Raw genomic sequence first — 15,838 nt, 5'->3', positions numbered from 1 at the left:
ACCACCCCTGCCCCATACTGCCTCCGTGTGAGCTCAATGTAGGTCATCACAGATAGGGCTTTGATGCCAGATGCCACAATTAAAAAAAAATAATAATAATTCATTTGACAGAGAGAGAGAGAGAGAACGAGCACAAGCAGGGGAATCAGCAGAGGGAAAGGGAGAAGCAGGCTCCTTGCAGAGCAGGGAGCCAATGCCGGGCTTTGGGATCATGACCTGAAGGACCCTGGGATCATGACCTGAGCCGAAAGCAAACACTTACCAAACTGAGCTACCCAAATGACCCAAGGTCATTTGCCACAATTTTAAGATACACTGCCTCTTGCTTTCTAGATTTGAACTTAGCCTCTCTAAAACATGATCTCCACACCCCCCTATTATTTTAATGAAAATTTGCCTTTAACACAATAGAACATTTTGAGTAACTGAATAGGGTATATGAAACACCTTTAGAGACCTTAAGCCATGGAATCTTAAATCTTGCAGATGAGGAACACAGAGTCAAAGAAGTTTAACCAGCTTGCTCGAGGTAGAGTTGAAATTTGGCCATAGGTTACTATAGCCCCAAAGCCAGTAGCTCCTCAACTACCTGAATATCAGAATCATTTGGAAGATTATACACACAGACCTCCGGACCCCATTTCTGGGCAGTTCCATGGGTGGATCATGGAGAGTCTCCCTCTGCAATCTATTATCTGCTATTTGTAGCTTATTTTTATTCTTTAGGTGAACTTCAGCCAAGAAAGGAAACTAAACCAATGTATTTTTTTTATTCAAGTGTAGTCAACATACAGTGTCATATTAGTTTCAGGTGTACAATATAATGGTTTAACAATTCTGTACATTTCTCAGTGTTCATCACCAGATCCGCCCCCCTGCCCCCCCACCCCACCACCTCCCCTCAGGCAACTACCCGTTTGTTCTCTGTATTTAAGAGTCTGGGTTTTTTGTTGTTATCTTTTTTCCCTGTGTGTTCATTTGTTTCTTGAATTCCACATATGAGTGAAATCATGTGCTATTTGTCTTTATAAACTAGGGAAGATGCGAATGGTTTAGAGCAGCTTCTCTTGGGCTGCCTCCTCTCCTTTCTTAAGTGGACCGTTTTCTACCGCAAATGATATAAAAAGAAAATCAGAGACTGGTGTAGTGGTCACATTGCTGGGCTTGAAACCGCCTCTGGTGGATAAGTGGGGAGGAAGCCGATTTCTATGGTATAAATCCTCCCACCATGGCCAATTTCAAACAACTGAGGGTTTAACAGCCAAAGGCAAGCTCTCAGTTTTCACTCAATTTCCAAGGACACACTGGGTCCGGAGCAAAATGAAGCCATGGATGGGGCTAGTAGATGGCTCATTTCAGGGAAGAGAAGTAAAGACGGTCTTGGGGATGACTACTGTCCCTCTCACTTGCCATATAGCAGTAGTGCTATGGGAGAGCTGCCCTCTGCTTGAGGGAGGATGCTGTCCTCCAGGAGGTGGGAGTGGGGAATAAAGTACGAAGTAGTGTTATACGAAGCTTGCCTCTCAACCTGAGAGGAAGAAAAGCAGCTGATCTTTCTATACCTCTACTCACCCCCGGAGAAAGACCCAAATGGTCGAATCAGAGTGCAAGTTCAACATTAGCAAGATACTCCCAGCCTGCTTTTAATCCACAAGTTAAGCAACAGGGGCAGGCTGGCGGAACACAACCCTAACTCGTCCGATGACAGACACTGTTCCTTTGCCTGGAATAGGCTTTGCACAGCTGACTCATCTTGGGAAAGTGAGTGATGATGGCAGTTTGACAAAAACTGGGCCCTGAGCACGCTAACATGACTAATATCACCTCACCTAAAAGTACAAAAAATATATTCCAAAACCAAATGTAAATGATTCTAGGATCAGTTTCCATTTTAGATTATTTGTTCCTTTGGCAAAATTCCAGATGTCAGGATAACTATTTTTGGGGTGTCAACAACTACAACAAAGGTAAATAATCCATCCTATTTTTAAGTCCATGAGATGTAAGCAAATATTTGTATGTCATTACTTATAACCTCATAATATAAGATCTTTAACAAACTTACTGTGAATCAATGATTTGCAAAAGCACTTTTGACCAAATTAAGCACTTCCAAATGACTTTTCATTTGTTTTCTAACCAACAGGCATGAATATTTTATATATTTTATTATCAGTACCTTCTGTGCCTTCTAGTAAACATCACATGTAATATTTATGAAATTCATTTTTTTAGGAAATTAGATTTATGACTTGCAAAATGAAATAAAGAGTAAGATAACATGTCCTATGAATAAAGAATAGTCAAAAAGTATGTTAAATTTTTGAAAATAAGTCTGCCTTGGAAATGCTGTATTTTTTCTATAGTCATACAAAATTATTGTGGATTCACGTTTTGTTGCATCTGGACAGCTGCACAAGAAGCAGAACATTTATTTAGTTAACCTGTTAGGAGTAAAATATTTCTAAAAGATAATTATTTATTCCATGTAGTAACTTGAAGCTAATAACTTGAAACACTTCAAAAAACAGAATTGAAATACTTGATCAATTTTTATTTCAAAATGTCTACAAAGTTTTAACTCTCCGTTATACAAATAATTTTTCAAAATTGAGACATTATTCAAATGTAAGCCAAAGTCCTTATACAAATAGAATACACGGAAAGATCAAAAATATACATATTCTCTCAGTAAATTTTGTTACATAAATAAGAAAAATATATACAGCTCGTATTTTCAATTTAAAGAACAATAGTCTTAACACTGCAACCACATATGGAAGTATTAAATTAAAAGAAATACTACAGCAAGAGATACAGGAACAACAAATTCATCATATGACATCTACAAATCATAAAGATAAACATAACCAATCTTCAAGGAATACATACTTCATAGTTGGATCTTAATTTTTATTTCACTTTGTTCATTTTTTAGAATATTCTGTAGATAGGCAAAATTCACAGTTCTACCAGTTATCCTTGATACAAAACTTATAGCACGTGAAGAAATCTACGTCTTTGTACTTTGGGATAGGTGTCAAAAGAATTAAGTTGAATTTGTATGAGCCTGTGTTAAAATTTTCCAAGTAAACTGAATTGGCTATTGAAAAGTCAACCAATTCTTTTTAAGTAGGAAATGGGAAAAAATCCAAACACTTGAAAAGTCTCAACATAGTAAAGCAATAAAAAAAAGATTATGTCAATGATTTCCTAGATTGTTAAGCAACTGAGCTAGATACACATTTAATTATGTTTTGCCCCAGAAATTCTCTTTCCTTTTCTGAGCTCGTGCCAGAGTCTGAAAAGCCCGGAGACTAGAAGCTGCAGACCGAGCAGAGATCTCAGATAATCTGTCCTCATCTGCAATGAAAAAATTATAATCATTGTAGAAAATACCTCTAATAAATATATTTTATAACATTAACAGAAAATTAAAGGCATCAAACTCTATAATGTCAATATTGAATCTGTCAGAAAAAATTATTAAAATATAAGATACTAACATTTTCAGGATAGTTCACTGTAATATCCCAAGTTTACCATATTTAGAAATCAAATATTTTAATGTTAAATGAGCATTCTGTTTCCTGCCTGAAATCCCACAACGTCATTACCTGAAACACATGGCCTATGATTTCAGTATTACTTGGAAAAAATTCATCATCATACTCTCTTGTCCTACTTTAAAAAGCACAGATGTTCTAAGCAAAAAGCTTTTATAAGCATTTTAAAAGCAAAATGCTATACCTTAACATAGTGCTAACATCACATTTCCAAAATAATTTCACTTAATGTAAAAATAATGTTTGACTTTAACATGCTATCCTTCATCATTACAGAAATTCCTCATTCTCAGTAAGCAAATCTGTTATAAGGTTATTTGTAAACACTGTTCTTCCATTAAGAAGAAAACACAGCTGGATTCGAAGTATCCAGGTGTTTGCATTTCAAAACCCAATAACGATTTCTAGTTCACTGAATTCTGAAAAAAGTCCCAAATTTATAAGAGGACAGAAAATCTTCAATGTATATGAACTTATAATACATAAAGTATTAATTCAAATTTACTTTTACATCCAAAATTTATAAACTCAGTAACTTCATACATTTTAGGATGAATTAAAATAGTAATTTTGATTGTTCACACCAGGAATTCAAAATTCTTCCTGTCACTATTAGAAGCAAATGAATTTGTCAGAATGACTGCTACACAAGAAAAAAGTCCATTTTCCCTAATCATATTTTTTTGAGAAATGAAAATTGACAATATATGAACATTTGAAAAAAATAACAGTTTTGCTAGACCAAATTCCTGAATCCCCAGCTAGCCAGGATGGAAACAGAAAGAGTATTAACCTCACATGTGATGCTAGGCATAATCTCTCTTTTCTGTCTGCCCTAAAAAAAAATTCTTCAAGTTGATTTTAGGTCCCAGTTTACTTATTTGTAAATAGGGATAATTTAACCCCATCACAGGGTTTCAAAGGTCTAATAAAATAATATCTGTAGAAGTGCTCTGTAAACTATAAAGTACTAATCCAATGTTGAGATCATAATACTATTATAAAATACCATATAATAAAACCTCATACTTTGATCATATGTTATTTCACTACTGAAATACCTTCATCATTAAAGACTTCATGCTGAGGCAACTGGAAATTGTTCATCTTTGCTTTTCCCACTTAAAAAAAGAAAGGGCAAAAAAATTAGCCTTCAAAGCCACCTAACAGTATAGTATATTTACAGAAAAACCTTAGTGAAAGTAAACTATCAAAAATTTTATTGATTTTATATTTTTTATAGAAATTATTATTAACAGCCACTCACTAATTTACAATGTGCTTAACAAATATGTAAACAAACAAGAGAAAATTTCTAGAATTCTTTACAGTGACAATATTGATCTATTCTGTGCTTTTTTTAAAGATTTTATTTATTTATTTGTCAGAGAGAGAGCACAAGCCAGGGTGGTGTGGGGACAGGCAGAGGGAGATGCAGGCTCCCTGCTGAGGAAGGAGCCCAATGTGGGACTCAATCCCAGGACCCTGGGATCACGACCTGAGCCGAAGGCAGCCACTCAACCCACTGAGCCACTGAGGTGTCCCTATTCTAACTTTAAAGAAATGCGGTAGGCTTCTATTTTTACAGATTTATTTACTTATTGGGGGTGGAGAGGAAGAGGGAGAGAGAGTCTTCAGCAGACTCCATGCTTTGGACAGAGCCTGATGTGGGACTCAGTCCCATGACCCTGAGATCACAACCTGAGCTGAGGGCAAGAGTGGAATGTTTAACTGACTGTGTCACCCAGGGGCCTCAAGAAATGCTGTAGGCTTCTGTTTAAAGATGGTAGATGGACTACACACATTTACAAGAATGACATAAACCCATAGGACAGAGAAAATAAAAGACAATGAAACAGCAACAAAATTTTGGAAAATGGAAAGCAAAGAGAAAAACTGAGAGTGTGTTATTGTCGTACCTAAGCTGGATCCTAAGCCAGCAGAGGAAGGAAACGAAGAGGCAACCAATTTGTTCTCCGCTCTTAGGCTGAGGCATATGAGTACTAAGCACCCTTGAAAGTTGGAGTGAAGGTAAGATTGAACCAGGAAACTGGTGTATAGAACAGTCTGCCAAAGCCTTCTTTAAATTTGCACAGTTGGCTAACTGTCTTCCTCCCAAAAGAGGAATGGAGTTTTCCTCTCCAAAGCTTTATCAGAGTGACTCTGACTGAAGGACACAGGTTCAACTAAGGGCAAAGGTACCATATTCAAAACAGGGGAATTCTATGTATCATTTATCTCTTCAAAGGGATAAAATAAGACGTATATAAAATAAGAACAGGATGCTATATAAAGAGAGCATACAGGGTTAAAAAAATTCTTAAAAATTAAAAATACCGAAAAATCTTTAAAACTCACAAGGAGGGGTAGAATACAAAAATGAGTAACCCTTTCAAATTAAAATAAGAAGACAGAGATGGAAAATAGGAAAGGTAAGGTAAGAAAATAAGATCATGTCCAACATCGGAATAACAAGGAGTGCCAGAAGAGCAGGAAACAAACAATGGAGTGGAAGGAATTACTAGTGACTAAATAATTTGAGAAAGTGAGGAACCAAGTTCCCCAGCTGAAAAAGTCCACTGAGTACTAGCAAAACAGAGACCTGCGGTAAAAGCTCAGAAGACTGAGTGTGAAGAGAAGGTCCCCAAAGATGCCAGGGTAAAAGAAGCCACACACAATGATCAAAAATGAGAACACAAGACTTCGCAACAGTAAAAGCAGAAGCTAGAAAAGAGTAGACAATGCCTAATAAAACCAAACGAAAATAACTTACAACCTTGAATTCCCCATCTAGGCAGCGTTTAGCAGTATCTGAAGACATTTTTAGATATCACACCTGAGAAGGGCGCTGTTGGCATCTAGTGGGTTGCCTGTATGTGTATAGAAAACACTTGAAAGAAGCCTCACACTTGAGGACCCCTGGGGTGGGGGGGCTCAGTCCGTGCAGTGTCTGCCTTTGGCTCAGGTCATGATCCTAGGGCCCTGGAATAATGTCCCACATCTGGCTCCTTGCTCAGCGGGAAGCGTGCTTCTTCCTCTATCTCTGCCCCTCCCCTGCTCATGCTGTCTCTCAAATGAATAAATAGCATTGAAAAGAAAGAAATGAAAAGAAAAAAAAAGAGAAAAGAAAAGAAAAGCTCACCCTCACACAAAAGTGAACTGGGGTTATAGCCCAGCTGATTGTTTCAGAGAAGAGACTTTTCCCATTTAAAGCAATCTGTTACATTAACTAAAATACTAGGTAGCATAATTGATTAACATAAGGTATTTACTTAAGCCTTTGTACCCATCAGTGTAATTTTCATTTAAAAAGACAAAAAGTTAAAACCAAAGTAATTACCATTGTGCTGAAATTCTGGATCTCTCAAAGAGCCCTGAATTCGACGAGAGGGATGCCAGTAGGATGGAGCACAGGGTGGAGAAGCAGACTGCCCAGGTGTGTTTGTTGGATATTCTGGAATTTTTGAAACTGGAAGAGTTACCTCAGCAAATTTGGGGATATTGGTTTCAGAATCTTCCCTCAAAGGCAGGGGATCCACTGTTTTTATACCAGCAGCTGGAGAAGTCAAGAGGGATATGGCGCGACTTTCTTTCTAAGTGACCAAAAAAATAAGACACATATATATATCTGATAATATATAAAAAAATCAAACCTTTAAATACACAAAAAATAAAATGATAAAATCAATAGGAGAAATTACAGGAAAACCTATGTAACCTCAGTGTGGGGAGGATATCATAAGCCTAACAACCAATATTGGTAAACACACTTAGCTATATAAAAATATATAAACATTCAAAAAATTTTAAATCACAAATTTGAAGAAAATATATAACATATATTGACAATTATATATATTGAATTATCATTGCCACATAAATATTTCTTTTAAAGTAGTGAAGGATAAACTAATTAAAAATGGAAAAATATATATATAAGCAAATTATATAGACATAAATTACAAATAGGAGAAATATCCTACCTCACTAGTAATCAAATAATTTCAAAATAAAAGGATCAAGATACTAACTTTTCATTTACCAAATTTAAAGATCAAAAATTTTTTTAAAAGCCACACTATAATGACAAGGATATGGAAAAACTGGCACTCTCCTAGAGTGTCGTTGGGAGCACAATCTTTCCAGGAGCTGGTGAAATACCGAAAGCTTTAAAACTTTGTCTTTTTTTATCAAACAATAACACTCGGGGAGTATTTACAAAAAAATAGATAATATGAACAAAAAAGTAGCTAAAGGACAATTTCTTTACAGCATTTTTTCAAAGCAAAAAAATTAAAATATTAAGAAATAACAATAGGCATCTAGTTTTAAAAAACTGCTTTCAATAATAAACAGCTGGTATAACTATAGGTTGCATATCATGTTGCCTTTAAAACTTAATTGTAAGTGACACTTAAAGATATGTAAATATGTTCACAATTCATTGCCAAGTAAGTGAAAATAGATTATGAAACCTTATCTCCAGCACAATAGACAAATACACTATATACCTAAAGAACTCAAACATTCAATAGTGGCCAACCCTGAACAGTAGGGAGGAAAGCATTTACTTTGTTTAGTTGGTCAGTATTTTCTATTTTCCACAATGATAATGTATTACTATCCTAAAAGTTCTTGTATAATTTTACTTATTAGGAGAATTCATACCAGTAAAATTAAACATAATTCCAAACTTTCCTAATCATTCCTCGTAAATGTGGCTTTTACTCTGTGACTTAGGGTTTATCAACACAATATTCAAAACACTGCTTTCTGACCTTAGGTATCATTTTCTGCAATTAGAATGTACTGCTTTTAAAGTGGAGAAGGCCTGGGGTTTTATCCAACAAACATTTCTCTTTAAATCAAGATCTAAAATAAACCACAAATCTTCCTCTTGCTTCCCTTTTTAGAATTATAGGTATCACTTGGGAAGACTATTATTTTTTCTTTTTCTACATATATACACAGAATTTAAGATCTGTCATATTGGTTTCACTATTGCTAAAAAGGCCTGAATGAAATCTCTAGAGTATTTGTAACCTATGGGGTTCCCAAGTTTAATGTCATGGCTTTGGTGATCTGTTTTTGAGCCTAAAGCCTTCTCATTGGCCCCACCACTCACCCCCGTACCCCCCCATACAGCCCATTTTCCACTGAAGAGCCCAAGTGATTTTATCACGTAAATCACATCATGTTTGCTGTGTAGCTTTCAACCCTCTCGGGGCTTCCCAAAAGCCTCAGAGTTACATCCCTCCCTCTCTAACCCAACCTCCCTTCCAAAGCTCATTTCATACCTTTCTCCTCACCCCAGTCACATTGGTCTTCTCACTCTTTAAAACTCTTACTGCTGCACACTTGTACTTACTGCTCTTTCAAACTGGAAAACAGTCTCCACTAATCTCTGCCTGGACCCATCCCTCATTGAGTCACGTCTTAGCTAAAATATCACCGCCTCAGAGGTGCCTGTCCTGATGGCCCAGTGTAAAGCAACCTCACCCACACCTTGACGGTCCTTTGTGATTTTATTTGTGCTGAAGTTTTCTTTTTTAAAAATTACCTATTTCTCAAAATGAAAAGGTAAGCTCCATGAGGACCGGGATTTTGTCTTGATTATCAATGAATCCCCAGGTCCTAGAATGGTGCCTGACACACAGCAAGAGCACATTACATAGTGAATTGGGTGAATGAAAGTGAAATTCCTGATGTCCCCCTCCAAAGGTGATTTCTTTCCAGAACTCTCTTACTCAGTACATGGCATCCCCCATCAATCCTGTTAGGCAAGGCAGAAACGTAGAAGTCATTCATGGTCTTTTACCCCTCTCCATGATGCAACCCAGCACTGAGCTTTCATGTTCCCCTTACACAATTCTTCAGTTTCATCCACTTCTGTGACATCTACCCTCCTTAGTCCAAGCTATCACCATGTCTACTTCGACTACTCCAATGACCTTCTAAGGGTAACCACGGTTTACTCTTGCCTTCATGGCAACCAGAAAGGTCTTTAAAATATTTCAATGTTTCCCATTGCTCTCAAGATAATGATAAAAATTTTCCATATTGCTATCTTTTCCAGACTTGACCTACTCCCTGCCACACACTATACTTGCCTTTATTTCTTAGAATCCTATGGGGGCCCCTGGGTGGTACAGTTTTTTAAGTATCTGACTCCTGGTTTTGGGTCAGGTCCTAATCTCAGGTCCTGAGATCAAGCCTCAAATCAAGCTCCATTGCTCAGTGTGGAGTCTGCTTAAGATTCTCTCTCCCTCTCCTCGCCCTTCTCCATGATCACTTGCATACTCTCTGTCTCTGAAATAAATTAATTTTTAAAAAGAACCCTATGTTTTTTCTCACCACAGGATACTGACACATGCTATGCTTCTCCTCTCCACCCTTTTTACCTCATCAACTCTGCCTCTTCCTCAGTATCTCAACCCAATTAGAACTTCTTCTAAGAAGCATCCTTGACTTCCAAGAAGCTTCCAGACTTCTAGGACTAGGTCAATTTCTTTCAGAATAGCACTATATACTACTCTGAGACTCTTGTTAGTTTTAACTTTGCTTTTTTTGAGGGGGGTATGATTCTTTAATTGCTGTGTATCTCTCTCACCAGACTGTAGGTTCCATAAGATCATGAACCAGGTCTATTTTCGTTTGCTATCCTTTACTGTACGTGGGTAAACAGATAAGGAACATCTGCTGAAAGACTGAAATGAGCCAATACACACGTAGGTTTTTAATATCATCTATAAAATGTGAAAATGGTCCTTGACACACTAATATTATGAGAATTCTACTCTAAATTTTATGAGAGAGTCTTGTTTAGGAGTTAAAATGTGGACTGTGAGAACACACTGCCTGGGACCAAATTCTGCTCCATGATTTGGCAGCTATGTTACCTCGGTTTTAACATCTAAATGAGAATAACAAGACCAGCCTCCTGGAGCCACTGTGAAGACTCAACAAGTTCATATACAGTACTTAGCACAGGGGCTAGGACATAGTTAAGTGCTCAGTAAATGCTATTATGGTGGGACCCATGTAAGTTACCCAAATTGCTGCTGCCCATAACACTCCTACAACTGAATGTCATTAAAAGTTAACATTCAAAAAATTTCTGGATATTAGAATATATTCTCTCTGATTCCTATGATAAAAAAAAGACATTGGATAATATTAATTGAGGGCAACTGAATAATAGGAATAATTTATTAGAAACTGCATTGTGGGCACAATGAGACAGATTGGCATTAAAGAACAATATTACTCTATTTTGTTAATTTAACTAATATTCAATAAATGCCATAATGAGTGAAAATAATATATATAAATCCAGCTACCAATATGGATTAAAGCTACTCATTTTAGCTAAGGGTAGTCAACTCTGTGGGTAAAGCTGCCCAGAAGCTTATACCTTCCAGAAAGTAACCTGGGCCCCAGGGGGTGAGGGGGATGGGGTGGCTGGTGGGGGACAGAACAGTCCATGAGGGCAAGAGATTCCTAATATCTGATTCTAATCATCCACTGACTACATTCCTGTTGTCATAAGCCAATGTATACACAAGCAACAAAAAATAGTTTAGATTCTGTCATTCCAATAATACTCAGTCAATACCTATTTAATGGGTACCTGCTAGGAGGTGACTTCAGTCCTGGGCTTTGGGAACAACTGGGCTCTGATCCTATCTTCTACCTCTCCCCGCCACCTAAAAGCTCTCCCCTGTGCCCTCTGAAATTCATAAATAGCCACCAGCAAAATTCCCTAGAGAAATTCAACCTCCTTCCTCACTGTTCTCTCTCTGACTTCAGCCACTTACTCCCATGATTATATGTTAAGCCTCGCCATTACTGCTAATTGCAGCCTCTCCAGACTTCCAATTTCTGACCCCCACCTCCTACCTTTAAAACGAACCCCTGTGAGTACCCAAATTTCAACATGTCTGCCAAGACCTTCCACTGATCTTGTCACCTCTGCACTGTGCTTTACCTTCCTAAGTCCTACTCTTCTGCCCTAACCAACTCAACCTCCATGGCTAATCATCAGAGTCACTTCCTGGGATATACACCTTAACTCCCTGACCCCCTTTGTCATTTCCTCTTACTCCCTTGACAAAACATGAACCCCAGCAGTTAAATCCAACTCTCTACTTACCTGCATCTCTGCAGTCAAACCTGGCTGGAGAAAAACACACAACTCATCATGACTGGTCTTAGAACAAATTTGTGACCATGAGCTGAAAAGTGTCCTTTGTGTAGTCCTGCATTATCTCCCATTTCCCTGGCCCACTCCCTCTCGCACTCTCAGAAAAGACTATCTCATGCCTTCTTTTCTGTACCCAAACCTCCAACCTTTTCTTCCCCAGCCTCATTCTCAGCAAGGCTCTTTCTTCATGTGCTACCAAGAAACAATCCAAAGAGCTTTCCCACAGCCCCCACCACATCTCCCGATTTTATCAGCAGTGCTCACGTATTCTGCCTCCTCAAGGAAGGAACTGTCAGAGTGCCTAAAATCAGCCCTTCCACTCGCTCCTCCCTCAGACCCTATGCAAAGTCTGGAGGCACTCATGCACAGGTGCAAAGGACTGGCGGCTGCGGCAGCATCTTTCTCTTGTTAAGCTGTTCTTGTTGGGGCAACTGGATGGCTTAGCCCATTAAGCGTTTGCCTCAGGTCATGATCTCGGGGTCCTGGGATGGAGCCCCAAGTCAGGCTCCCCACTCAGTGGGGAGTCTGCCTCTCTCCCTCTCCCTCTGCCCCTTGCCCTGCTCCAGTTCTCTGCCACTCTCTCAAATAAATAAATAAATAAATAATCTTAAAAAAAAAAAAAAAAAACCTACTCTTGTCAATATATAACTGTGCTGTTATCTCCTTCATCTTGACCTCACTCCCAACTATCACCTGTTACTCTGCACCCCCTTCCTGGAAAAGACTCTAAAAGAATTGTCTGTGATGACTGCCTCTGCTTCCTCTCCTTCCCTTTCTCTTGAACTCACTTTTGTTTAGGCTTTTGTCTCTCCCCACCACCAAGACTGTCCTTTGTCAAGGTCACTGATAATAGCCATGCTGCTAAATCCATCATCAGTCCTCATACCTTACTGATCCATCAGTAGCACTGACACTCCCTCCTCCTCGACAACTCCAAGACACCAAGTCTTCTATTTCTCACCATCTCTCTGGCTGTTCCTCATCAGCCTCTTTGCTGGTTACACCTCAACTTCCCAGTATCAAAAAACTGGAGCTGACACGTGTCTAAACATACCTTCTCTATCTGTACCCACTTCCTTGATGATCTCCCCCAGTCTCAAGACCTCACATATCTGTGCCACCTATACGATAAAGATTCAAATCAGTATTTGCAGTCCAACCCCTCCTCCCACACTCCAAATTCAGAAAGGCAACTGCCGATGCAACATGTCTACCTGTACATCTAATAAGTTTCTCAAATGTCACGTGTTCAAAATAGAACTCTCTGTCTTCCCTGACAAACCTTTTCCCTACACAGTGTTCCCCATCTCAGTTAACTGGCAACTGCATCCTTTGGCCTATTGCACAGGCCAAAAGTCTTGAGTAGTCCTTGATTCTTGTCTTTCTCCCACACCATATCTTAACCATTAGCAAATTTGGTCAGCAACATCTTCGGTGCATATCCAGAATTGGATTCCATCACACGACCTCCACTGCTACCGGAATGAACCTAACAACCATCACCTCTTGCCTGGATAGTGTAACTGACTCCTATCTAGTTTCATGCCCCTGCTCTTGCATCCCTATTCTCTGTTCCCAACACAGCAGCCAGAGTAACCATAGGAAAACCTAAGTCAAATCATATCACTCCTCTGCCCCTCCAAAGGCTTCTCATTTCATTCAGAATAAAATTCAAAGTCTTTGCTATGACCTTTAAGACCCTATACAGTGTAGTTTTCCACTGTGCTTCTAAATTCATTGCCCACACTCTCCCTCTCTTGCTTTCTGGCTGGTTTCCAAGAAATCGGGTACCTGTTCACCTCAGGGACTTTGCACTTGCTGTTCTTTTTGCCCAGAATGCCTTCCTACATATGAATATGGGTCAATCTCTCACCCAGTTCAGATTCTGCTCAAATGCCACCCTCTCAGTGAGAACTTCCCTGGCTACTTCCTATTTACCTCCCCTGCTTTACTTTCCTCCTTAGTACTTATCATCATCTAAAATACTGCGTATTGCACCTTGTTACCCTGTTTATTGACTCTCTTCTCCACTAGAATGGAAGTTCAATAAGCACCAGGATTTTTGCCTGCTTCTTTCACTGCTCTATCTCCAGTGCTGAAACAGTGCCTGAAGCATACCTGGAATACAACTGCCACACAGCAGACACTCAATAAAAATATTCTTTTTCTTCTCTCTCTTTCTGTTCAGTCACTACTGACAAGATTTAATATCAGCAGAGGGGCACCTGGGTGGCTTAATCAGTTAAGTGTCTGCCTTCAGCTCAGGTCATGATCTCTGGGTCCTAGGATGGAGCCCCACATTGCTGAGCTCGCTGCTCAGTGAGGGGTCTGCTTGTTCCTCTCCTTCTGATCCCCCTGCCCATGCTCTCTCTCTCAAATAAATAAATAAAATCTTAAAAAAAAAAAGTATATCAGCAGCAATATAATATTACTGTCAGAAAAAATAATTCAATGCCTTTGCCTTACTGAAAGCAGGTTAATAGCATCATCTCCACATACAAACACAGAATTTCCTAAAATCTACACCTATTACTCATTCATTACACGTGACTAAAATAATAACTTCCTAAAAAGTTGTTTTCCTCCAAAATATAAATATTTACCTTCCTAAAGTCATTCTTTGCCGTTTCTAAGCCATCCTGAGAAGACATTCTTTTCCTCTGCTCTGGGACTGGAAGCCTCACTTTAGACGGAGACACTAAAACAGCACCGCCTGGAAGAATGCAGAAGACAAGTCTCAAACTAAATTCTCATGCAGAAAAAGCAGGTAAATTAAGAACCACTGTGTCTGCCCATTACCAACAGCTGGAGTGGTGAGATCATGATGAGTCCTTTGGATTCCACCAAGTTCTCTCAGCTTTGGAGTAGGAAGCCGGCCTCCTTTTCCAGAAGATACAGAAGAAGACTCTGACCTATAGGTGGAAACAAACTACTATGAACCATTTCCTCCAGAAAATCAGATTGAAAATATTCTGTGATTACTGTACAATAATAAAATAGACAATTTATAAGATAAGGCCATTTTGTTTCTGAAAAAATAACAAAGCCCCATCTGGTTAAGAGTGACTTGAGTATTGGAAAAGAAGGAAGATCACTGCAAGCCAGCAAAAACAGCAGAGAATTCTTCCATAAGGTCGGGGCCTAACTTTCCTATTAGGCACAAAACTCTTGATGAAATGATAAGCGATTTGATTAGGAACAAAAAGCACCATTATCAGTGGTAGAGAATCACTCCCCAAAGCAATTAACATACAAACCAATGGCAATTAACTATTTGCAGAAATCACTTTTTTTTTTTTTTTTTAGGACTTTATTTTTATTTATTTGACAGAGAGAGACACAGTGAGAGAGGGAACAAAAGCAGGGGGAGTGGGAGAAGCAGGCTTCCGGCAGAGCAGGGAGCCGGATGTGGGGCTCGATCCCAGGACGCCAGGATCATGACCTGAGCCAAAGGCAGAAGCTTTAACCCACTGAGCCACCCAGGTGCCCCGGAACTAGAAGGTATTATGCTAAGCAAAATAAGTCTGTCAGAGAAAGACAATTATATGATCTCACTGATATGAGGAATTTGAGAAATAAGACATTGGATCATAGGGTAAGTGGGAAAAATGAAACAAGATGAAACCAGAGAAGGAGACAAACCATAAGAGACTCTTAATCTCAGGAAACAAACTGAGGGTTGCTGGAGTAAAGGGGATGGGAGCGATGGGGTGTGGGTGATGGACATTGGGGAGGGTATGTGCTATGGTGAGTGCTGTGAAGTGTGTAAGACTGAAGAATCACAGACCTCTGAAACAAATAATACATTATATGTTAATTAAAAAAAAATAGATAAGAAAGCCATTTTCCCAGACACATTTTCAGATCTGGCAAATCATAATTAGCAGGACATAAATGAAAATAATCCTACTTCTTCCCCAGTAGCTCAGTGTTCAACTGTTCAACCATCAATTACTGGTGACTCAAATACCTGAGTCAATCAAATTATAAATCATATAAAAATGTCTGCTTTGTGACATTAACATCTGTTCTCTGTTAGTCATAAAACTAAGAATGTAAGCCATCTATT

General features: G+C 38.7%; 1 protein-coding gene across 3 annotated transcripts in view; it reads right to left on the bottom strand.

Annotated features, from left to right (window-relative positions):
- Positions 1-2,539: 2,539 nt before the first annotated feature.
- MDM1 (Mdm1 nuclear protein) overlaps positions 2,540-15,838 on the bottom strand; it is a 33,319-nt gene continuing 20,020 nt past the window's right edge. For 2 of the 3 annotated variants that reach the window (XM_032347089.1, XM_032347090.1), the window contains 5 exons: positions 14,569-14,681; positions 14,373-14,482; positions 6,907-7,159; positions 4,628-4,687; positions 2,540-3,363 (listed from right to left, as the gene is read on the bottom strand). In XM_032347089.1, the coding sequence (XP_032202980.1) occupies positions 3,251-3,363; positions 4,628-4,687; positions 6,907-7,159; positions 14,373-14,482; positions 14,569-14,681 (649 nt within the window). In that variant the 3' untranslated portion in view covers positions 2,540-3,250. The remainder of the gene's footprint in view (positions 3,364-4,627; positions 4,688-6,906; positions 7,160-14,372; positions 14,483-14,568; positions 14,682-15,838) is intronic. The other variant, XM_032347091.1, reaches the window with a different exon arrangement.

This window comes from Mustela erminea, chromosome 6, assembly GCF_009829155.1.
Source record: "Mustela erminea isolate mMusErm1 chromosome 6, mMusErm1.Pri, whole genome shotgun sequence".
Lineage (NCBI taxonomy): Eukaryota > Metazoa > Chordata > Mammalia > Carnivora > Mustelidae > Mustela > Mustela erminea.
Note: the sequence above shows the minus strand (reverse complement) of the source record. Positions and strands in the feature narration are given on the sequence as shown.